The sequence below is a fragment of the Capra hircus genome, chromosome 18 (assembly GCF_001704415.2).
Source record: "Capra hircus breed San Clemente chromosome 18, ASM170441v1, whole genome shotgun sequence".
Lineage (NCBI taxonomy): Eukaryota > Metazoa > Chordata > Mammalia > Artiodactyla > Bovidae > Capra > Capra hircus.
In genome coordinates this window covers 57,439,249-57,463,138 of record NC_030825.1, presented here as the reverse complement: position 1 = coordinate 57,463,138, position 23,890 = coordinate 57,439,249, and the positions used below count along the sequence as shown (strand labels likewise).

General features: G+C 51.9%; 1 protein-coding gene across 4 annotated transcripts in view; it reads right to left on the bottom strand.

Moving 5' to 3' along the window:
• MYH14 (myosin heavy chain 14) overlaps window positions 1–23,890 on the bottom strand; it is a 78,350-nt gene that overhangs the window by 40,343 nt on the left and 14,117 nt on the right. For all 4 annotated transcript variants that reach the window (XM_018062842.1, XM_018062841.1, XM_018062839.1 and 1 more), the window contains 10 exons: window positions 22,998–23,090; window positions 22,560–22,623; window positions 18,943–19,041; window positions 17,885–18,025; window positions 7,129–7,224; window positions 4,555–4,673; window positions 3,216–3,368; window positions 2,620–2,793; window positions 2,100–2,273; window positions 321–435 (listed from right to left, as the gene is read on the bottom strand). In XM_018062842.1, coding sequence (XP_017918331.1) covers window positions 321–435; window positions 2,100–2,273; window positions 2,620–2,793; window positions 3,216–3,368; window positions 4,555–4,673; window positions 7,129–7,224; window positions 17,885–18,025; window positions 18,943–19,041; window positions 22,560–22,623; window positions 22,998–23,090 — 1,228 coding nt within the window. The remainder of the gene's footprint in view (window positions 1–320; window positions 436–2,099; window positions 2,274–2,619; window positions 2,794–3,215; window positions 3,369–4,554; window positions 4,674–7,128; window positions 7,225–17,884; window positions 18,026–18,942; window positions 19,042–22,559; window positions 22,624–22,997; window positions 23,091–23,890) is intronic.

The following is a 23,890-nucleotide window of genomic DNA, read 5'->3' as shown; positions in this document are numbered from 1 at the left end:
AACTTCATAGCTTCCTTTTGACTATTCATATGCTCATTTATCTTGCTGGTCTGATTGCATAAACTACTATCACCAAAACAGTGTTTCACAGCAGTGTTGTCAGGGGGCATCCTTGTCTCATTTCTGATTAAACTGGAGTGTTTTATCACTTGGTGCGAAGCTGGTTTCAAATGTCGATCCCTCAGTCACTAACTGGAAACACTATTGTGAGGATGTCGGTCCTGGTACCAGTTCCGTATCTGAGCAGACAACTCAGGTTCAGAAACAATGAAGGGATGCACGGAGCTCCAGGGACAGGGCCGGGGGAAGCGTGTCCTCACCGTCTTTCCAGATCTCTGCCGTCAGCCGGTCTGTGCTCTGGTGGAGCAGGGTTGCGACGTTGTCATTCAGAGGGTCCATGTTTTTCATCAGCCACTCGTTGGCCTTGTAGTCGACCTGAATGAAATCGGGCAGAGGAGGGTGGTGGGGGAGTGGACTGAGGCTCTTCGGATTTCCCAAGGAGCCTCCCAGAAGCTCTGAAAACCACCAGTTGGGGTGCGGGTTGGGTGGGGGGGCGGAGGGCGTGCTCACGGCTCACGAGCGCGCTGGCGCCACCTTGTGTCTCTCTCCTGAACTTCACCCGCCCGCCGCCTGGCTCTTCTCCCTTTCTGCCTTTCCCTTGGGAACACTCTGCCCCCGCCTCTATGACCTCACCCACTATCACTTCTTTCCTTATTTTTTCAGCCACGCTCTTCCTCAAACGTGCAAGCTCCTTTCCACCTCAGGATCTTGACGCCTGCCGTTCCCGCCTCCTGTGACTCGACCCCCGCAGATTTTCACAGGGCCGGCTCCTTCCCCAGGGACTCACAATCTTGGACCACCAGGAGTCCCTGCCCGCGCCCTCCTGCCCCACCCTCCGCGGTGGCTCCCAGAGGCCAGGGTCTGAGTCTGAGTCAGAGTCCAGCACAGCCCTGGGCACGGGGGAAATCTTAGAAAGTGTGTGGGAAACAACTGAGTTCTAGGACAGGACACACGGGTCTCCTGCCGCTCAGCCCTGGGGTATGTGGTTCCCTCAGCCTGAAGACAGCCCCCTCTGCACAGGTCCCTCACCAGCTAAGTGTTACTCATCATTTAGACCAGGGGTTGCCAGATAGCCCCGGTCCACAAGCGAAATTCAGCCTGCCACCTCCTTTTGTAAATAAAGTTTTATTGGAATACAGCTTTCATTTACTGCCACCTCCTTTTGTGAATAAAGTTTTATTGGAATACAGCCTTCATTTACTGCCACCTCCTTTTGTGAATAAAGTTTTATTGGAATACAGCCTTCATTTACTGCCACCTCCTTTTGTGAATAAAGTTTTATTGGAATACAGCCTTCATTTACGTGTGAACTTGCGGCTTCTTCTGTGCTATGATGGCAGAACTGAGTAGTTGTGCTAGACACTGCTCCACAAAGCTGAAACTAGTTACAGAAAATGTTTGCTGATCCTCTAGTTATTTATTTGGCTGCACTGGCTCTTAGTTGTGGCGTGTGGGATCTAGTTCCCCAACCAGGGAACAAACCCCGGCCCCCTGAATTGGGAATGCAGGGTCTTAGCCACTGGACCACCAGGGAAGTCCCTGACCTTTGATTTAGAGCTCGATCAAGCATCAGTCTCCTCTGGGAGACCTTCCTTGGCTTTCTTCCTCTGGACTTTGATACTCTCTGTAACTGCCTCCGTTAAGGCACTCATCAGCCTTTTATCCCAATGGTCTGTGTTAGTCTCCCTCCCAGATAAGGAATTTTGTGAGGACAGAATTATATCTGACGTGGATCCCCAGCTTTCCTCAGCACAGGGCTGAGCACACAAAAGGCATATGCTGGCCAAATGAATGAATAAAATGCACTGAATTCTCCACCTGGTGAACTCCTATTCATCCCTCAAAACCTACTGCAAATACCCCACCTTGAAGAAGGCTTTGCTGACTTCATCAGACAGAGTCCTCACTCCTGGCCCCTGGCCTGGCTGTGACTTTTCCCAGTGGACACCTGGTGGCTCCTGCCTTCCCCTTGCATCCTCCCTCCATCCTCACTCCCACCCACGTGCCTCAAGGCTGCCCCACCATGCCCTGCTCCCTACCTTGCCTGCATAATGCAGGACACTGAAGTCGGCCTGATCTCGAAGGTGCCTTGGCCTCTGGAATTTGGGGTGACCACCCTGCTCCTGGGCCACCTTTTCCACAAAGGACTTGTCCGTGGCTTTTGGGAACCAGCACTCCTCATCCAGCAGAGCCAGGAGTCCGGGGGGGTTGGCCTGACCGTTGACAGAGCAGGGAGAAGCGTTAAGTCAGATCCTCCAAAACTGGACACTTAGGTTGCTGCTAATTTTTAGCTCTTGTGCCACTTGGGACCTACTAGCAAACAGGAAAACAACTATCACTGTTCTAGCTGTCAATCAGCCCTTGACTGGAGCCAGGCTGCTGGTAGGTACATTCTGGGTTCCAATCACCTAGCGGTCACACAGATCTTAGCCGTTTTCCCCATTTAACTGATGGAGAAGCCTGAGGCCCAAGGCCCGGAGAGGAAGAGGGGCTGGACCAAGCAACAAGGAAGGCAGAGGAGCTGAGCGGCGGGATGGGGAGGAGCAGCCGTGTGCTCACCGGCCGCTCGATGAGGTCGATGCAGGGCTGCAGGTCAAGGCCGAAGTCGAGGAAGGTCCAGGGGATGCCCTCGCGCTGGTACTCCTCTTGCTCCAGCACGAACATCGTGTGGTTGAATAGCTGCTGCAGCTTCTCATTGGTGTAATTGATACAGAGCTGCTCGAAGGAGTTCAGCTGCAGGAGGGCAGGGGCGCATTGAGACAGAGGGGCGGGGACCCGGAGGGGGTGGACAGAGACCCAGGAAGAGGGGACAGGGACCCGGAGGGGGGACAGGGGCCAGAGAGAGGGGCACAGAGACCTGGGAGAGGGGGACAGGGACCCAGGGGGAGGGGGGCAGGGACCAGAGGGAGGGGGACGGGGACCCAGAGGGGGTGGACAGAGACCCAGGAAGAGGGGACAGGGACCCAGAGCGGGAACAGAGGCCAGAGAGAGGGGCACAGAGACCCGGGAGAGGGGGACAGGGACCCAGGGGGATGGGGGCAGGGACCAGAGGGAGGGGGACGGGGACCAGAGAGAGGGGCCAGGGACACAGAGAAGGGGAGCCAGGCCAGCGTGGTGGAGCCCTCCCAGGCCCCCACCAGACACAAACAGCAGACCTGGAAGATCTCAAAGCCTGCGATGTCCAGGATGCCCAGGAAGGAGGCGCCCTGCCGGGGGCTGCGGTCCAGGGCTCTGTTGAGACGCAGGACTAGCCAGCGGAAGAGGCGCTCGTAGGTGGCCTTGGCCAGCGCCTCCAGAGCAAAGTCGGCCTGCGGGGCGGGGCGCACATGAGGACCCGGCCTGCCCGTCAGCTGCCCAGGTCCCGTCCCCCGGGGGCTGGCGAGGAGACTCTGGGTGCAGACGCTGCCCCGTCGTGGGTCATCAAGAGTGATGACATTAACACAAGCGGACCGTTATTGAAGGCCTACTGTGTGCCGGGCCCTGTATGAGGTGCTTGGGGGTTCGTTAGTTCATGAATCCTCCACCCAACGCTTGAACCAATTTCCACTGTAAAACAGGGGAGAGAGTGGGGTCTGGGTCCTGACACCGAGGCTGGAATCCTAGCTCTGCCACTTGGAGGCTGTGTGACCTGAGGCATGAGAATAAACCTCTCTGTGCCTCAGATTCTTTATCTGCTCTTTCACTGAGAGTGGAACCTGGGTCAGTGTGACAGTCTCCTGTCCCCCCATGCCAGGACCTCGAGTGCACTTGAGGGTCAGGCAGACGCTCCAGCCCAGAACTGGATTATGAAAATAGCCGGTCCGTGTCCACCTCTCCCCACCCCACTGCACCACCTGTGCGAGCTGCTATCGTCACTTGCCTAGACTGTGACAGTGGCCTCCTCCTGTCTCTCCGCTTCCACTGGTGCCCCCTGGAGCCAACTCTCCACATAGTAGACAAGGGAATTTTTATAAAAGACAAACTGAATCAAATTGGTCCCTGGCTTACATCCTCACTGGCCTCCTAAAGCACTTTGAAGAAAACTCACCTCCTTACTGTAGCCCTTAAGACCTTGGATAATCTGTCCCCTTCCAACCTCTCTGGCTGTAGCTTCTATCACCCTCTCCCCAGCTCTCAGCCTCACTGATCTTAATGTTCCCAACTCACCAAGCTTGTTCCACCTTCAGGGCCTTTACATATGCTATTCCCTTTGTCCTAAACCATCCAAGCCCTAATTCAAATGTCACCTCCTCTGAGAAGGCTTTCTTGACCACCCCAACCCCCTCCTGCATAGAAAGCCTCCCCGTTTCTTCTATTATCTGATTCCTTACTACCCTGAGCTCCCCAAAGGCATGGTCCTTGTTTCCACCACGGCCTTTATGCTAACACCTAGACCAGAGTCGGTAATTGAACAGATATTCAGCCAAAGTTTGCTGAGTGAGTGAGAAAGAACAGGCATAAGCTGCTTAAAAATCCAGGACTCTCCCTGCACCCACCGCGCCCAGCCTCGCCCACCTGTTCCTTGGTCTGTGCTTTCTGCACGTAGTCCCGGCCAACTTTGATGCGGGGGGTGAGCAGGGCGCGGGAGAAATCCGTCACCCCTAGGCCCAGGAGGCGGCAGAGCTTCTGCGCAGCTGAGGGCGAGAGGCACCAAGATGGGGTCAGCACTGGGAGGTGGGGACAGCGAGGAGTGGGGGAGAGGGTGTGACCTCCCCAGCTGTTGGTGGGACCCCAGCCTTTCCCGCTAGAGGCATTAGGGGTCCTAAAAGTGTGTGTTTTCTGGCCTAACAATTCTCCTCCTGGGACCCCAAGTTGGCAAAAATAAACCTGGAGGTAAGTAAAGGCTGGACTAAGAGGGTGTTCATCACGGTGTTATTTACAACAGAGAAAACCAGGAAGCAACCTGAATGCCCAATGGTTGGGGATTGGTTAGAGTCAGGATCCATCCATTTGAATGAGTGTTCTGCAGTCACTAAATATTATTATTATAAATAATTATTTATAAGTAAATCATACTTATAAATGATTACATGGTACACTTAAGCCATGTACATTTCATGATATGTATGTTTCACTTCAAGTTCAAGAAAGAATTATAAACACATGTTGGACGCCAGTAAATGATACCCATGCTGAAGGGTCTTTATCAGTATCTGCAACTTTGAAATGTGCCAGGAAAAAAAGACAAGTGAACAGAGAGGACGGAAAGATAGTCAATGAAGCAAATGTGGTAAAATGTCAATGGTAGAATCTTGGTGGTGGATCCGAGTGTTTGGTATAAAATTCCTTGAACTTTTCTGTACGTTGGAAAGTGTCTCAATAAAATGTTGAGGGGACAGCTCTTGGAATAAGAATTCACTGAGATGGCCAAACTCAAAAGAAATCTTTAAAAATTCATTGATCTTCCTTACTTCTGTAGGAAAAATAATTGCCAAAATGTTAACGGCTCTTTTAGCAGAAGATGGAGGCAGGACTGTGTGGGTAGGTGTGTTTCTTCTTTCGCCTCTGAATTAAAATGATCGTTAAGAAGTGTTTTGAAGCTTCTATCACTTGCATCATGGGAAGTTAGCTACTACAAATACTCAGCACCAGCAAAAAGGAAATACACCTAGGAGGGGTTTTTCAACAGTGGTTATTTCTGCGAGGTGATGAAGATTTAAATCTGTCTCTCTCTCTCTCTGCAACTGCAATTTCTAATTCATCTGCAGTGATTTTGCCTTATATAAGAATATTTTTATTTTTATTTTTTTTAAGAATATTTTTGCTAAGTTGCTTCAGTCATGTCCGACTCTGTGCGACCCCATAGACGGCAGCCCACTAGGCTCCCCCATCCCTGGGCTTCTCCAAGCAAGAACACTGGAGTGGGTTGCCATTTCCTTTTCCAATGCATGAAAGTGAAAAGTGAAAGTGAAGTCACTGAGTCATGTCCAACTCTCAGCGACCCCATGGACTGCAGCCCACCAGGCTCCTCCATCCATGGGATTTTCCAGGCAAGCGTACTGGAGTGGGGTGCCATTGCCTTCTCCAAGAATATTTTTAAATGGAAAAAAAGACACACAAAAAAACCCAAACCCAACACAGAGTACTACACTGCCAGTAACAGGATGGCTCACCAGGGTTCTAAGCCCTCCATCTGTACTATTTTTAAGGTTTTTTTTTCATGTGGACCATTTTAAAAGTCTTTGTTGACCCCCCATTTGCAAACCAAATGAATGAATGAGTTCATACCACACCCCTGCTGGGTGTGTGAACCCACCGGATGTCACAGGAATAGCTCAGATCAATGACACTATCAGAGATGCTCCTTCCAGATTTCCCTAGTGGTCAGTGGTTAGGACTCTGAGCTTCCACGTGAGGGGTGCAGGTTTGATCCCTGGGTCAGAATTAAGATCCTGAATATTGCATGGCTCCGTATGGCTATTGCTAAACATCCCACCACCAAAAAAAAAAAAAGAGAGAGAGGGATGCCCATTCCTTCACATGCTCTGTGTCGCACAGCTTTTGAAAATGAGCCCATAGGGTTTCATAATCAGGACAGCAAGCTCTTCCCATCCCGAGGGGAAGAGGGTGTCAAGCATGATTCCATTTCTATGATAATTATCTCCACATTGATACAGACATAGAACAAAGCCCAGAGAGAGCTGCCCCAAAATGTGAGCAGTAATTATGGGTAATTTGCCTGCCTTTATCCTTCGCTGTCTTGCCAGAGTTTCTTCCCCATCCAGATTGTATTATTTTATAATAAAGAAGCAGAGCTATTTTCATTTTGATAAAAAAAAAAAAGAAATATCAACTATACTTCTACTTTTGAAAGGCCAAAAAAAAAAAAAAAGCAAAGCACAGAGTCCAGGAGGAGACATGCCCCGCGCTAATCGGTGGTTCTCTGGGAGGGGCTGAGATGATGGGGGACCCTGCCCACCCCCTCTTTGGCACACTGGTGTTGTTCACATTTTCAGCAGAGCTCACACTCTGTATAATCAAGTAAAGAGTGGAAGGTGTTTTTCAGTAAAGATTCAGCCAAGGGCAGGAAATCGGGCCTGGAGGGGCACAGCTCTGTATGAGGGTGGGTAGCGGGCCAGGTGGCGGTACCTGTGTTGTCAGGCATGGAGGCTTGGTCAGTGTTCCGTTCTCTCTTCAGGACGATGTTGCCAAACTGGAGAACGGCTGAGACCATCCGCAGCATGGCTAAGAGGCAGCAGAGAGAGAGGTCACGACACATGGCAGAGGGTGTGAACTAGCCCCGCAGAAACCCAGCAGAGACAACGAGGGCGTGCCGCGTAGCCCAGGGACTACACTCAGTCTCTTGTGATAACCTATCATGGAAAAGCATCTGAAAAAGGATACACACACATGCAACTGAATCACTGCGCTGTACATCTGAAACTAACACATAATACATCAGCTACACTTCAACTCCTCAATTACAAAAGTAAAATTTTAAAAATAAATCTAAAAAAAAAATAAATAAATAAATAAATAAATCTAGCTTAAAACCTTATGTCAAATTACACCACCACCTGACTCCAGGCAGGTCTTAAAATACCTGAATGGAAAATGAATTCTGTATTTTACAGACGTGCGTCCATACTAAGTCACTTCAGTCATGTCCGAGTCTTTGTGACCCTGTCGACTATAGCCTGCCAGGCTCCTCTGTCCATGGGAGCCTGGTGGGCTATGCACACATGTCCATTTTATAAAGTGATGTGTATAAGATTTATATATAAAAAACTATATATATATGTATACATCACTCTGGTGTACAGCAGAAATTAACACAACATTGTGAATCAACTATATTTCAATCAAAAAAAAATTTTTAAGATACCTTATCAGATATACACAGCATTGATTCACATTGAACTCACAACCAACATTCACTACAGCTGGAACCGGAAGGAAGCTTTTCTTACACACCTATTTTCTCTGTATCCAGCAACACAGTCTTGCTCCTAGGGACACTGGATGACATTAAGCACTACGCGTGGGGGAGCATTTCCAACAGTGAAATCACCAACCAAAAGCATCCCCAAAGTGAAAAACGTGGCACTCAGTAGGTTGCAGAAAGGATACTGGTTTGCAGTATGAGCTAGAACAAGAGAGCGGAATGCAGCCCCCAGGACCTCAGTTGGGTGCACCCTGGGCAGATCAAAACTTTCACTCCTCTGTGAATGACCCCAAGGACCACACAAACACCAGGACGGTTGGTTTGGGGGTTACAAATAACTGCCGTGTGTAGCGGATTTCTCCAACTCGGACATTGTAAAAGATGGATTGTATTTATTTGCATGTCTGTGAAGAGGAGCCTGGCTGGCTACGGTCCACAGGGTCGCCAAGAGTCGACTGAACCGATTTAGCACTCACGCACCAAAGGGGGTTAGACACCTCGCCATCAGTGGGCAATGCTGCCCCCTAGAGGACATCTTGGGAACGTGCAGGGATTGGTTGGCAGAGGGATGGGCGCCATCCCAGCAACATACTGGGGTGTTTCTGGACATCACAGAGACTGTGCGGGTGGGCACCAGACGCGACGCAGAAGCCTGTCTGTATCACAAAGAGATGTCCACATCCTGAGTGATTTCGAAACGTCCCAGTGTACATTTGTGTCTATGAATAATGGTCTCAAATGGTCTGAGACTAATCCGAGCTGTTTTATATATACACATGAGTGTTTGGTGTTTGGTTTTTATACCCAGTGCATTTTCCAAGAGAGTAGTCACTGTGGAATCCAAAGGAACGCGGGTCTTGGTTTTGTTCAGAACTTGATCTAGATTTGGTCAGGACCTCCCTAGTGGTCCAGTGGTTAAGACTGGTGCTTCCAACGCAAGGGGTCTGGGTTCAACGCCTGGCTGGGGAACGATGGTCCCACATGCTGCCAAGCAACTGAGCTCTTGCACCACAACTAGAGAATCCAGGCGGCACAATGAAAGATCCACATGACTCAAAGACCCCAAGGGCTTCAACTAAGACCCAAAGCAGCCAAATACATAATTAAGAAACAGAACGTGTGCAGACTGTGTGGGTCTGCTTGCTCCAAATTCAAGAGGGCAAGAGGAGAAGGGGGCGACAGAGGACGAGATGGTTGGATGGCATCACTGACTCAATGGACATGAGTTTGAGCAAACTTAGGGAGATGGTGAAGGACAGGGAAGCCTGATGTGCTGTAGTCCATGGAGTCACAAAGAGTCGGACATGACTGAGCAACTGAGCAATAAAATAACTCCGTGCTGTTAGATGCCAGGTTACGGGGGTTTCTGGTGACCGGAAGGAGCTTGAGGGGACTTCGAGGTGCTGGTCATATGGGGTGTCACTTGCAGAAACTTTCCCCAGCTGGATGCTTCAGCGCCAAGCTCACTTTTTGGCGTCTGTGCTCCGTAAGCTTCTGCACAAAGTTTACTTAGGAGAAAAGCGTGGTGGGAGGTGGAGAGGGCAGGGAACTCTTCTGGGAGACCGGTGCCAAAACGCGTAACCCGAATCTAATCAAGAGAAAGTGCACCCACGCTGAGAAAACAACTAGCCTGTAATCTCCCAAAGTGTCAAGGTCACAAAAGATAGAGAAAAATTCAGGACCAGTTCCAGACGGATGAAAAGTAAACTGTGACAGCTAGATGCAATGTGTGTGATCTTGGACTGGGGAAGTGTGCGTGTGTGTAACAAAAACTTTTTTTTTTTTTGCTATAAAAGACATTACTGGGGAAATTGGCATAAGGTCTGTGAAAAAAAAATTTTTTTTTGCCATAAAGGACATTACTGGGACAGTTGGCATAAGGTCTGTGGATTAGATAAATAGTACCCATACTGCCAATGTTAATTTCCTAATGATGACACTGTACTGCGTTTGTGTTGGAGAATGTTCTTGGGCAGTATGCTCTGACAGATTCAGGAGGTGGTAGGATGAATAATGTCCCCGCTCCCAAATGTCCACGGCCTGAATCCTACGAATGTTACCTCAAAGGGAGAAACAGACTTAACCGATGTGATGAAACAGAGGATCTCAAGACAGGAGATTAATCTCGCATTATCCAAAGTGAAGTCGCTCAGTCGTGCCCGACTCTTTGCGACCCCACGGATAGTAGCCTGCACTAAGCTCCTCCGTCCAAGGGATTTTCCAGGCAAGAGTACTGGAGTGGGTTGCCATTTCCTTCTCCAGGGAATCTTCCCAACCCAGGGATCGAACCCAGGTCTCTCACATTGCAGACAGACGCTTTACCGTCTGAGCCACCAATGTAATGGGAAGGTCCTTATAAGAGGGAGGCCGATGGGGCAGGCCACGTGAGCAGCGGTTACAGTGATGTTCTTTGTTTCTGTTTTCTCTTTTTCGGCCCCGCCAGACAGCTTGAGATATCTTAGTTCCCCGATGGAGCCTGGGCCCCAGAAGTGAAAGCACTAAGTCCGAACCACTAGACTGCCAGGGAATTCCCTGGAGCAACGCATTTTGAAGATGGAAGAAGGGGCCACGAGCTAAGGCCTGTGGGTGGCCTCTGGAAGCTGAGAAAGACAAGAAAACAAATCTCCCCAGAGCCTCCAGAAGGAACCAGCTCTGCTGACACGTTGATTTTAACCAGTCAGATTGATTTTCAACTTCCGACCAGGGGAGGGAAGTGCTTCTGGTCAGGGAGTAAACGTGTTATTATAAGCCGTGCCATTTGTGATCATTTGTGTCAGCGGCCATCAGAAACTAACATGAAGGGTGAAGGGGCCCCTGGGCAACACCCCTCCTCTCGAACGACTCAGAACAAGTAATCAGAAAGACAGACGAGCACGAAGTAGACGTAGCAAGGTGCTGACACTTGAGAATTCTGGGAGAAGGCATGCAACGATTTTGTGGACTCTACACTACTTTTCTGTAAACCTGAAATTATTCAAAACAAAGAGGGTTAAAAAAATCCAAGGGACTTCCTTGGTGGTCCAGTGGCTAAGACTGATTTCTAGTTGGGGACCTAGACCCCACATGCCACAAGTAAGACCCAGTGCGGCCAAACAAATAAATATTCTTTAAAATCTCTGAAAACAGAAGTGGAGAGGGTGGTGGTCACTGGCTTGACAGCTTCAAGAAGCCTTGCTCTGAAGGACACACAAGAAACTGCTAACCAAGGTGGCCTCCTGGGACCCCAGGACACAGGAACGCTCACATACCTTTAATGTGTGGGTTTTTTTAATTTCATACTCTTTCAAATGTGAGACCTAGTCTGGAAAACAAAATCATTGCTGAGAAAAGACTCAGTTTCTGGAATTAGGCAGAGAGATTGCAGTGATGATCACACAGCCTTGGGAATATAGTATTAATACAAACGCTGAGCTGTGTACTTGACAATGGTGAATTTTACTGGTATGTGAATTCTAGCCCTCAAAGAAAAAGGAAAAAGGCTTTGGCAGAGTTTGTGGGACACACCGGGTTGTGCAACAAATGTTCATTTTTCCACCAAGGTCATAACTCCTTGTCTATCGGTTCCTTATTCATCTTCTAACTGCTTCTAAGCCCTCCATCAATGTGTTTGTGAATGAACTTAAGCTTGCCACTTTAGGGGGCAAGAGTCCCTTCCACAATCATCACTGCCTCTGCGATTCAAGCTAGTCCCTTGTCAGGATCCTTGGTGCACCCTGTCCCCAATCCTCCCATCCGCTCCAGCCCAGGGTCCCCTCACTCCAACTAGCCAAGCCAACCGTGCTCCCGACATGCAACACTCTCTTGCCCCCAGGCTTTTGCCCTGGGAATTCCCTCCCTCTACAGGCCTTCAAGGCCCATACAGTCCATGGAATTCTCCAGGCTAGGATACTGGAGTGGGTAGCCATTCCCTTCTCCAGGGGATCTTCCCAACCCAGGGATCGAACCCAGATCTCCCGCATTGCAGGCGGATTCTTTATGAGCTGAGCTATCAGGGAAGCCCAGTAGTACCATCTGCTGCTGCTGCTAAGTCGCTTCAGTCGTGTTCAACTCTGTGCGACCCCATAGACGGTAGCCCACCAGGCTCCCCCGTCCCTGGGATTCTCCAGGCAAGAACACTGGAGTGGGTTGCCATTTCCTTCTCCAATGCATGAAAGTGAAAAGTGAAAGTGAAGTCGCTCAGTCGTGTCCGACTCTTCTTGACCCCATGGACTGCAGCCCACCAGGCTCCTCCATCCATGGGATTTTCCAGGCAAGAGTACTGGAGTGGGGTGCCACCACCTTCTCTGAGTAGTACCATCTCAGTTCAGTTCAGTTCAGTCGCTCAGTCGTGTCCGACTCTTTGCGACCCCATGAATCGCAGCACGCCAGGCCTCCCTGTCCATCACTATCTCCCAGAGTTCACTCAAACTCACGTCCATCTCACGTCCATCGAGTCTGTGATGCCATTCAGCCATCTCATCCTCAGTCGTCCCCTTTTCCTCCTGCCCCCAATCCCTCCCAGCATCAGAGTCTTTTCCAATGAGTCAACTCTTCGCATGACGTGGCCAAAGTATTGGAGTTTCAGCTTTAGCATCATTCCTTCTAAAGAACACCCAGGACTGATCTTCAGAATGGACTGGTTGGATCTCCTTGCAGTCCAAGGGACTCTCAAGAGTCTTCTCCAACACCACAGTTCAAAAGCATCAATTCTTTGGCGCCCAGCTTTCTTCACAGTCTAACTCTCACATCCATACATGACCACTGGAAAAACCATAGCCTTGGCTAGACAGACCTTTGTTGGCAAAGTAATATCTCTGCTTTTGAATATGCTATCTAGGTTGGTCATAACTTTTCTTCCAAGGAGTAAGCGTCTTTTAATTTCATGGCTGCAGTCACCATCTGCAGTGATTTTGGAGCCCCCCAAAATAAAGTCTGACAGTTTCCCCATCTATTTCCCATGAAGTGATGGGTCCAGATGCCATGATCTTCGTTTTCTGAATGTTGAGCTTTAAGCCAACGTTTTCACTCTCCTCTTTCACTTTCATCAAGAGGCTTTTTAGTTCTTCTTCACTTTCTGCCATAAGGGTGGTATCATCTGCATATCTGAGGTTACTGATATTTCTCCCGGCAATCTTGATTCCAGCTTGTGCTTCTTCCAGTCCAGCGTTTCTCATGATGTACTCTGCATAGAAGTTAAATAAGCAGGGTGACAACATACAGCCTTGACGTACTCCTTTTCCTATTTGGAACCAGTCTGTTGTTCCATGTCCAGTTCTAACTGTTGCTTCCTGACCTGCTTAATTCCTGCGGATCAACGGGGCTCAGCCAAGCGCCGCCCCCACCAGGGGCTGCCCCGCCCCTACCGAGACAGCACGCCCCGCCTCTCCAGCCCCCTCGCCGCCACAGTCACCGCACCATGAACCTTCCACTGGATCGACTTTAATCTGTGTCAGTGCTCCAGGGGGCAGAGGCTTGTTCTGTTTTGGCCACAGTTCCTTTCCCCCGGTGCCTGCAGAGATCCGGCTCGCAGATTTCATCAGGTGTCCAATGAATGAAGAATGAATAAATACACGACAAGGGGTTAACCAGTGGAGGTGTTCTCTGGCTGCGTGACCTTGGGCAACCCGATGGCCTCTTGGACCTCAGGTTCCACCCCCTGCCCCTGCAGCACAGTGGGCGGGGTAGGGCTGGGGTCAGGGGGCTGGCTAGACGGGGACAGCAAGAATCCCGGAAACACTGGGAGGTTTTGCGGGGCGGGAAGCAGAGAGACACCTCCCAAAAGATAAATAGATGAGGACATCTCCTGATAGACAGACAAGGCCACCATCAACTGAATGATCATTCATCCTTAACGTCAGCTCAAGCCCGACTCAGACTCGCGTTCCCCCGGTGGCCTTTAAATGGCCTTTCACGGCTGGCTTAGCAACCTGCGTGGGTGCGGAGCACCTGGTGAACCTGACGCCCGAGGCGTTGGCAGTCAGCGCTCGCTAGTGACTTCGGCCCAGCGGCCGCAAGCAAGCCCAGGCCTGCGGGGGTGGGGGCGTGGGGCTGGCGATGCTCTGACGGCCTCACGTGAGCGCGGGCCGCCTCTCTGCGTGCCAGGATCCCTGCGCAACCTCCCCGGTGGCATTGACGGCGCCAGTGTGGACGGGAAGTCGGGGTGGGGTGGAGGGCTTCCCTCCACCGGCCTCCAGTGCTCTCTGCCCTGGGCCTCTCGAGGGTGACCCAGAGGCACCCACCTGCCTCTCTGGGAGCAGATCACTGGCTGGCTTTGGAGTCAAACTGGGTTCCTCCATCTCCTGGTCAACTGCACTGACTAGGGCGGACACCCCACTTCCCTGGACCTCTGTCTCCTTTTTCGTTTTTGTGTTTTGGCCAAATTGTGAGGCTTATAGGATCTTAGTTGCCAGATCAGAGCTCGAACCCTGGGCCATCCCAAACCTACGAATCCTAACCACTGGACAGCCAGGGTTATGTGTGTCCCTTTTGTCCAAAGGAGAGTCTAGAGAAAAAAACAAAACCGTCTGACCCCACTCCTTGGAAGGGAGATACAAAATCACACTGTTATGAGACCCCAGCCACGTGCCACACCAGCAGAAGCAAGAAAGGTGACAACCCTGGCTGCCGGCATCCGCGTTGGGGAAGAGGCGCGACAGAGGCAGGGCTTGGAAACTAGCGCCCCCTTATGGACGGCGGCGAGGTCGAGTCAGCACGATTCTAAAAACAGCGGGTATCTCCCTGGCGGTCCAGTGGTTAAGAATCTCTGCTTCCAATGCAGGGGCCGCGGGTTCCATCCCTGGTCGAGGAGATAAGATCCCACATGCCGCGGGGAGCCACCAAAAAAAAAAAAGTGGGAGGAAGGAAAATGGCGGTGACGGGATGGAGATTAGAGCTGAAGACCAAGAAGCCATGAGCAGGTCGTTGTTGGTGCCTGGGGATTCATGATCTTCAGGGGCTAGTGGTAGAAACGAGCAGGAAGACGGCAAAGGGGCCCACGTTATCTTCCTGGGTCACTGAAAATGTTCTAAATTGATTTCGGTGATGGCTACACAACTCTGTGAAGCTAAAAGCCACTGACTCATACACTTGTTTGCTGTATGAATATCTCAAACAGTCGTTTAAATGTCCATCAAAGCTGGGTAAAATTTAAAACTGGCACTTCTCCTTGGACTCAGAATTTCGTTGCTAAGAACTGATGCTGCAGTTCTGTTCACCTGTGAGCACAAAGACCTACCTCTAAGGATGTTCTTGGGACTTCCCTGGTGGCCCACTGGTTAAGAATCCATCCGTCAATGCAGGAGACATGGGTTCGATCCCAGGTCCCGGAAGATACCCACATACCACGGGGCAACTACGTCTGGGCACCACAACTATTGAGCCCAAACCCGAGAGCCCCTGCTCTGCATCGAGAGGCCACCGCAGTGAGAAGCCGGCGCACTGTAGCTGGAGAGCAGCTGCCCCCAACCTCGCAGCAACTGGGCTCACTAGACCCAAGTAGCAGTGAAGACCCAACACAGCCAAAAATAAATTCTTTTTAATTATAAAAAGAATATTTTTGGCCCCTTTTTGGGGGTATGTGTCATCCCAACAGCAATGGGGCAGACACGTTCCAAGAGTCACAGTTCATCAATACAGTGAAAGAGTACTGCAGGAGATGTGGGTTCGATCCCGGGGTTGGGAAGATCCGCTGGAGGAGGAAATGGCTACCCACTCCAGTACTCTTGCCTGGGAGATCCCACAGACAGAGGAGCCTGGCGCATTACAGTCCATGGGGTCGAAAAGAATCAGACACGACTGAACACACACACATGCCTGAACCTCAGTCCTGGAACTGGAGAATACTGTGTGTCTTTTCTTTCCTGTCTAAGATATTTCTGGCAGGAGATGCAGGAAGCTTAACAGAGGGCAAACTAGGGCTTAGGGAGGCTGGGGGAGACTCGGTTTTCACACGATGACCTTTGATCATATTCAGATTATGTCATTACACACGAAGTTGGTGCTGCAAAATTTTTGTCTCGGGTTTGCAAAAATTGGGGCTGCTGGCCGTGCCCACCACACTGCAGGAGAGTTACTTGAGGCGACCTGTGTCCAGAGGCCAGGAGGGACCTGCGGGGCCCAGGCCCTCATGGTCACTTCCCTCCAGAAATTTGTCAGCTGCCCAGGGAGGAGAGCGGAGACACACAGGCGGGGCAGTTACACAACCTGCGGTTGGGAAATCGAGCGAGGAGGCCTGGGACCCTGTGTCAATATGCGCGAGGAAGCCTGGCCTGTTTGCAGCCTGGGTGAACAGCCAAGCTGGCACTGGGTCTCTAGCCCTCCCCACTGGCCCTGGAGCCAACAATAGCTCCCGGGCCCTCCTGCAGCGCCGGAGACCGGAGGAGAATGAGACCCAGTCCCACCCCCACTCAGTCCTGGAAATCAGGGTCTTTCTCTACGGGACTGGTGAAAGGAATCACAGTTCATCCAAACAATGAAATGCCAAGCAGCCACAAAAAAGACTGAGATTCGCCCTCTACATACGTGTCACGGGTTGAACCCTGTCCCTCTACTCCCTCCAAACATATATTAAAGTCTTAACGCCTGCGACTTCACAGAACGTGACCTGATTTGAGTATTGGGTCATGGCAGCTGCAATTATTTAAGTGAAGACGGGATTACACTGGAGTGCAGTGACCCCTAATCCAAAATGACAGGCATCCTATAAAAAGGGGAGGCTGCAGGCAGACGCACAGGCAGGGAGGTGCGCCCCGTGAAGCTGAAGGCAGAAATCAGGTGATGCTTCTACCAGCCAGGGGAAGCCAAAATTGCCAGGAGACCACCAGAAGCCAGGGGAGAGGAAGGAAGCAGAATCTTCCAGGACCAACCAACCCCGCCGACACCCTGCTCGCAGACTTTCCGCCTCCAGAACAGGGAGATGATTGATTTCACATGTTTAAAGCACTCATTTGGGCTTCCCAGACGGTGCTAGTGGCAAAGAACCCACCTGCCAATGCAGGAGAAGTAAGAGACCCAGGTTCGATCCCTGTGTCAGGAAGATCCCCTGGAGGAGGTCATAGCAATCCACTCCAGTATTCTTGCCTGGAGAATCCCATGGACAGAGGAGCCTGGAGGGCTACAGTCCATGGGGTCTCAAAGAGTGGGACACGACTGAGCGACTTAGCACACAAGCAAGGCACTTGTGTATAGTACTCTATGACGGCAGCCCTGGCCAAGGAAAACAGTACTGCAGATGAACTACTGTCAGAACGCACTGTTTGGTGAGAAAGGGGCGGGGCAAAGTGGCAGAACATGGGCTGATGAGCTGACTGTTTCACCCCAGTGCTCCAGGGCAGACTCAGAGCCACAGTCAGCGTCTTCCCCGTACCCTCATTTCAGCCTCCTCCAGCCTCACACAACCCAGAGCTGCTTCTCCGTGGCCCCCAGCCCTCCCATGGTTCCCTAGTGCCCTCAGAACAAAGTCCCCCCCCTCAACTGCCTCTGCGGCTTCATCTCCCCATCCACCTGGGTCACTGACTAATTGAGGCCATTAGAGAATTAGACAAGTTTCTTTCTTTCTTTTTTTTTTTTTGGCCATACTGAGCAGTGTGCAGGATCTTAGTTCCCTGACCACAGCTCGAACCTGTGCCCCTGGGGTGGAAGCATGGAGTCTTAACCACTGGACCACCAGGGAAGTCCCTAGAGAAGTTTCAACGCCTCAAACACACCATGCCTTTCCTGCCTCAGGGCCTCTGCACATACTGTCCCTCCCCTCCGCCGCCTAGTACGTTCTTCCCTGATAGCACCAACATTCACATGTGAGCTCTCCAGACCTTCGTGCAATCATCACCATCTCACCATGTCCTTCCTGATCCCCTATTTAAAGTTCCCTCCCTTCTCCGTTCCCTGTTGCAGTTTTCAAACGGAGCCATGAACGGCCAAGTGCCCCTCCTTCCCGTGCAGCCCACCCCCACCCTTTACCAGGCAGGGTCTGGGCTCACTCACAGGTGATCTCCTCATGGGTGAATCCCAGGACCCGCAGGGACTCCAGCGTCTCCTGGAAGAGCTCGCGCTCCTGGCCCGGAGAGGAAGACGGCCCGTTGGTCAGGAAGCGGTAGTGGGAGAAGGGCTCCAGGAGCAGGTCAGCTGTAGGGGTAACGGCAGAAGCCGAGGTCAAGTATGAGCCGTAGCATCAGACTCATGTCCTGGCTTCCTAAATAGCTACCCGAGGACGTGCATCACTGCCCCACTAGGAACCTCGGTCTCTTCCTCTGTCAAATGAACCGGGATCCTTTCTTCACGGGTTTGGTGGGAAGGGCTGGCCTGCGAAGTGGGTACTTAGCACATCTCAGACCTTTCCTCTTCCTTCCTTTCATAGTGATTCTCAAGACGCAGAACTGCCCAGAGCAGGTGAGAGACACCCACCGGCAGAAGCAACAGGGGGTGCCCGAGTTGGCAGAAGCCACGGGACAGCAGGGCTCGGGCGGCAGAGCGTGTGTGGGTTCGGAAGCCACCGGGAGCGGGAGGCTGGGTGCGGAGGGATCAGGAGGCGGCCCAAGCTACAGCGTGGAAGGAGCCAGAATGCGAGCGAGCCGCAGGGCAGCGGGGCCGCCATAGAAGAGAGAGCCTGGGGCGTTTCCGCAGCCAGAGGGCTGGAGGGGCGCAGAGCAGGAGACAGAAGGGGTCTCAGGCAGGAGCCAGGAGGCAGGGGCTCAGAAGCCACGATCATCATCGGGAACCACACGGCGGCAAAGCTGGAGTCGTCACAGCACGCGGCTGGAGGAAGCGGAGCCCCGTGGAGGTTCAGGAGAGCGTGGGCAGGAGCCATGTCCCCGCGGAGCTGGCGTGAGCAAGACCCAGGAGACAGCAGGAGCCAAAGGACAGCAGAGTCTGGGGGCGGCGGAAGTCGAGAGGCAGAGGGATCCAGGAGGCGAGAGAACCGCCACCCAGCAGGAGCCTGACATAGAGCAGGAGCTGGACAAAGGTTAGCGCCCCCACGTCCTCCTCTCCGGGGGGTCCGCATGCAACTCGCGCCCAGTCCCCCAGAGCCGCCCGACACTGACCCTTGAGCTGCTCCCCGGCGCCTCCCAGCAGCTGGTAGAAGATGTGGAAGCTACACTCGTCCTTAGCCTGGCGGATGGCGCGCGACTTCTCCAGCAGGTCTGGGCGGGCCGAGTCAAGGTGCGGCAGAGGAGGGGACCCCCTCCTGCTCTCTCATGGAACAGGAGAGGCGCTCAGAGACCTGGCGGGCAACCTAACTGGACCAGTGACCGTGGACATGTCACTTTAGCCTCGTGCCTCAGTTGCTTCACCTGTGCAAGGAGCCTGATACTGACACCCATGCATGAGTCCCTGAGGTGCCCTGGGGGTAAACGAGTTATTCTGCAGCCAACACCTGAGCAGGCGCCTGGTTTGTCCTTTACCATGGATAAGAATGCTTACTGTCAGGACTTCCCTGTGGTCCAGTGGTTAAGACTCTGCACTTCCAGTGCAAAGGAGGCAGGTTTGATCCCTGGTAAGGGAACTAAGATCCCACATGCCATGTGGCATGGCCAAAAAAAAAAAAAAAACCTCCTGTCATCATGACCCTCCCAGCCTCAGTTTCCCCATACTTGAGCTCTCAGCTTCTCCCTTCTGGGAAAGCCAGATGGCTGGTTTACACACTAAAAATTGGTAAGACGCCTTAAAGGAAAATAAAGCAACTGATATTTGGTGTAACCATTTGTGTCCTGTGCTCATGGACCACCAAGCACATGATTCTTCCCAGGTGGCCCAGTGGTAAAGAATCTGCCTGCCAAAGCAGGAGACACAGGTTCAGTTCCTGGGTCAGAAAGATCCCCTGGAGGATGAAGTGGCAACTCAGGACTCTTGCCTGGGAAATCCCATGCACAGAGGAGCCTGGCGGGCTGCAGTCCACGGGGTGGCAGAGAGTTGGACATGGCAGTCCAATGGTTAACACCTGGCCTTCCAAGTCTTAGAAGGGGGTGAAGATTCAATCCCTGATCTGGGAACCAAGATCCCCACATTCGCAGCCAAAAAACCAAAACATAAAACTGAAGCAGTGTTGTAACTAATAAGGATGTTAAAAAAAAAAAATGGTCCACATATAAACAAAAAAGAGCCTTAAAAAAAATAGCATCTGCCTCACAGGGTTACAGATATGAGGCACTGAGTTAACAGACGGAGAGTTCTCAGGGTGGCCCCAGACACAAGGTCAACCCTCCAGAAATGTTGGTCATGAGGGATGCTGGTGTGAAAGGGATCAATCCATCTGTTTGGGAGTGTCACCGGCCTCGAGAGCATCAGTCCACAGCCTGGTCACTGGCCCTGAGGCAGAAACAGCCAAGCAGGAGAACCGTGCCCAGTGGGAGCGGCCCCAGTGGGATGGGGAGTGTGGACAGGAGAAAGTTAGCATTCGGAAGCCGACAGGGAAGACACAGGTGAACAGAAGAGGCTGCTGGAGCCCTGGGGTCCACGGACGCTCAGGGTGGCAGGATGGAGGAAGGGGCGGGGCAGAGAGAGCCCTGAGCTTTAAGAAGCTATGTGAGTAGGAAGCGCCATGAAGTGGGGTGATGGGCCGCAAGAACTGTGGGGATCGGGGGTTGGTGGCTGCAGGGGTCACGAGGCCTTGAGCCCAAGGAAGTGCTTACCAAGCAGCAGTAGAGTCTACGGGGCCCAGGGCTTGACAGGGAGGTCCCTGCTTCCTTACTCCCTAAGCCTCTAGTGGTAATGAATCTGCCCGCCAATGCAGAGATGCAAGAGACTCGGGTTTGATCCCTGGCTTGGGAAGATCCCCTGGAGAAGGAAATGGCAAGCCACTCCAGTATTCTTGCCTGGGAAATGCCATGGACAGACAAGCCTGGTGGGCTACAGTCCATGGGGTCGCAAAGAATAGGACACGACTGAGCGCACACACACACAAGCTCTCTTAGGAAAAACTCTTTGCCAACACACTGCTTCTCAATCTCTCCCTGGATGACAGGGAGAGGGGACAGGTATGGGACAGTGAGCTGACACCCCAGGGGTGGAAATATGATTTGTTATTAATATCACCCACATTACAAATCACAGTTATTAACCAACAATATTAACATATTAACATTATAAGGACAGTGCTAACCTAATCATTCATTTCTAATAATGATAGCTCTTTTTTTTTTTTCTTTTGGCCCATCCTTGCAGCGGCTTGTGGGATTTTAATTCCCAGACCAGGGATTGAACCCTAGCCCTTGACAGTGAAAGCACCAAGTCCTAACCTGGACCGCCCACCAGGGAAGTCTCAGGTAGCTCATTCTTCCTTTTTTAAAAATAAGCTTAAATATATATATGTGTGTGTGTGTGTGTGTGTGTGTGTGTGTATATATATATATATATTCGGCTGCACCAGGTCTTAGTTGCAGCATGCAGGATCTAGTTCCACTGACTAGGGATTGAATCCGGGGCTTCTGCATGGGGAACATGGGAGTCCTAACCTCTGGACCATCAGGCAAGTCCCCAGGTAACTCATTCTTGAGTGCTTGTGTGGCAGGAGGCATGCTAAGAATGTACCTCACATTGTCCTTCAGACCCTTCAAGGGTAGGTTCTATGATTTGCCCCCTTCTACAGATGGGGAAACTGAGGCCCAGAGAGGTCAAATCACAGGATTAAGGGCCCCCAGCCTCAAAGCCGCAGAGCTGGGATTCAAACCCAGGGTTGGTGTGATGTCTTCCCTTGTTCTCTTAAGCTTTGCACTCCTGGACCTTCTGGGTTCTAGCTTGTAAATTTCTGCTGCTGCTGCTAAGTCGCTTCAGTCGTGTCCGACTCTATGAGACCCCATAGATGGTAGCCCACCAGGCTCCCCCATCTCTGGGATTCTCCAGGTAAGAACACTGGAGTGGGTTGCCATTTCCTTCTCCAATGCATGAAAGTGAAAAGTGAAAGTGAAGTTGCTCAGTCGTGTTTGATGCCTAGCGACCCCATGGACTGCAGCCTACCAGGCTCCTCCGTCCATGAGAGCTCTAGGGAGCGTTTTTGCCACCGGTGGGGAAAGTTGGACACAGCTTGGCGGGAGTCAGCAGGCTTGCAAGGCCTGTCTTTGGCTGTGTCTGGGAATCTGAACTTCAGGCTGATAGCACGGGCTCCCTGCACCTGAACTGTGTAAACCAACATGCTTTCTGCTGAACATCTGTTTTCCTTCCCGGACTCTGAAATTTGGGTACGCGCTGGGCAGGCGGTGCCTACGCGACCAGCCCCCAATAAAACCCCCCAGTGCGGAGTCTCTGATGAGTGTAGCTGTTGGGACACGTGTTGGAACACCTGGGGATTAAGCACGTCCCACGTGACTCCATGGGGCCAGGGCTCTGGAAGCTGGTGTCGGCCCCCCACACGCCCTGCGCTTTGGCTGCATCGTTTCTCTGTGCTCGCGTGCCCTCCCCCCGGTGGCGAGGTTGGGAGGGCGTTCTCTTAAAGGCTACGGGAGGCCCCGCAGTCCTCCCCGCAACGTGGAGACGCTGCGCCTGCCCCTTCCAGAGGTTCTAGCGTCCCTCTCCTGCCGAGGCACAGGGTCGGCAGCAGGGAGCCAGGGTTCTGGGCGAGTGTGGATCCTTGTTTCCTATACGCGGTGAGACCCCAGGGCCACCCTCTATGGCCGCCGCCGCTCTTCCCCGCCCCCGGGCACCCCTCTGGGCGGTGAGAGGATACAGGTCTCGATGTTGGCACCCACGATGTACCCGGCAACGTCGAAGTTGATGCGGATGAATTTGCCCTGCGAGGGAGGCGGGTGGAGGGGCTTAGCGGAAGGTCCTGCGGGCCTGGGGAGCACCCCCAACCCACACTCACCCCTCCGAGAGTCAGCCTGTCTCTTGACTATCTCCCTACATCTGAACCCCATCCGATCCAGCGGGGCCGTGATGCGGTGGGGAGGGGCGCCTCCCCGGGAGAATTCAAGGTCCACCCGCCTCTGACTGCTTTCCTTAGGACCCAGGTCCCCAGTTCTTCATCCTTCAGGCCCAGGTGCCGTGGACCCCAGGCCCCTCCCCTCTTACGGACCCACGCGTCCTGTCTGTCCCCAACCTTCCTTTGCTCCCACTTCCCGGTTCATTAACTCGAGCCCAGGCCCCGCCCTCCCCCAGCACTCACGAAGCGGGAGGAGTTGTCATTCTTCACCGTCTTGGCGTTGCCAAAGGCCTCCAGGACCGGGTTAGCCTGAAGAAGCTGCCGCTCCAGCTCACCCTGCAGGGGGTCGGGGGATGGCCTGTCAGTGGCGGGGTTGGGGGCGGGGGTGGGGGGCGGTGAGGGCACTGGCCCCGCTGGGGTGGGGGCTCTGGCTGAGTGTCTGTGTGTTAGGGGCCTCTTTGTGTGTCTGTCTGGGCGTGTGCCAGGTTTCCCGGATCTGGGCTTGCCCTTCAGTCTGTTGTGAAGGGAATGAGGAAACTTCTCTAAGATCCATTGTCCAGCGGAAACAAAACAAAAAAAGCAAGTCTCAGGACAACACCTACAATGTGATCCTATTAATTAAAAAAAAAAAAAAAAAAAAGAACCGAGAAAACACCACCACAGAACAAGACTCCCATGTCTATACGTATAGATACATGTTTGTAGACATTTAGAGAAAGGTCTGCAAGGATACACACCAAAATGTCAACAGAGTAAGCCACTCCAAGGACTGAGAGAAGGAAAGAGGAATTTCATTTTGCCTGCTTTGTTGTTGTTGTTACAGTGAATGGGTACTCATGTATCACTTGTGGACCTAAAGAAAAATCTATACCATCTATGTAAAGTTCTTCAAACTGTTTGACACATAGTACACATTCAAGAAATGGTAGTTTCCTTCCCCAGTCAGGCTAATCCTTGAGTGGGGACTTTTTTTTTTTTTTTCAAGACAGCAATTTTTAAAAATTGAAGTATAGTTAATATTGAGTTAGTTTCAAGTGTACAGCAATGTGGTTTGGATATATATATATATATATTCTTTTTTTTCTGATTCTTTTCCCTTAAAACTTACAAAATATTGACTATTGTTTCCTATGAAA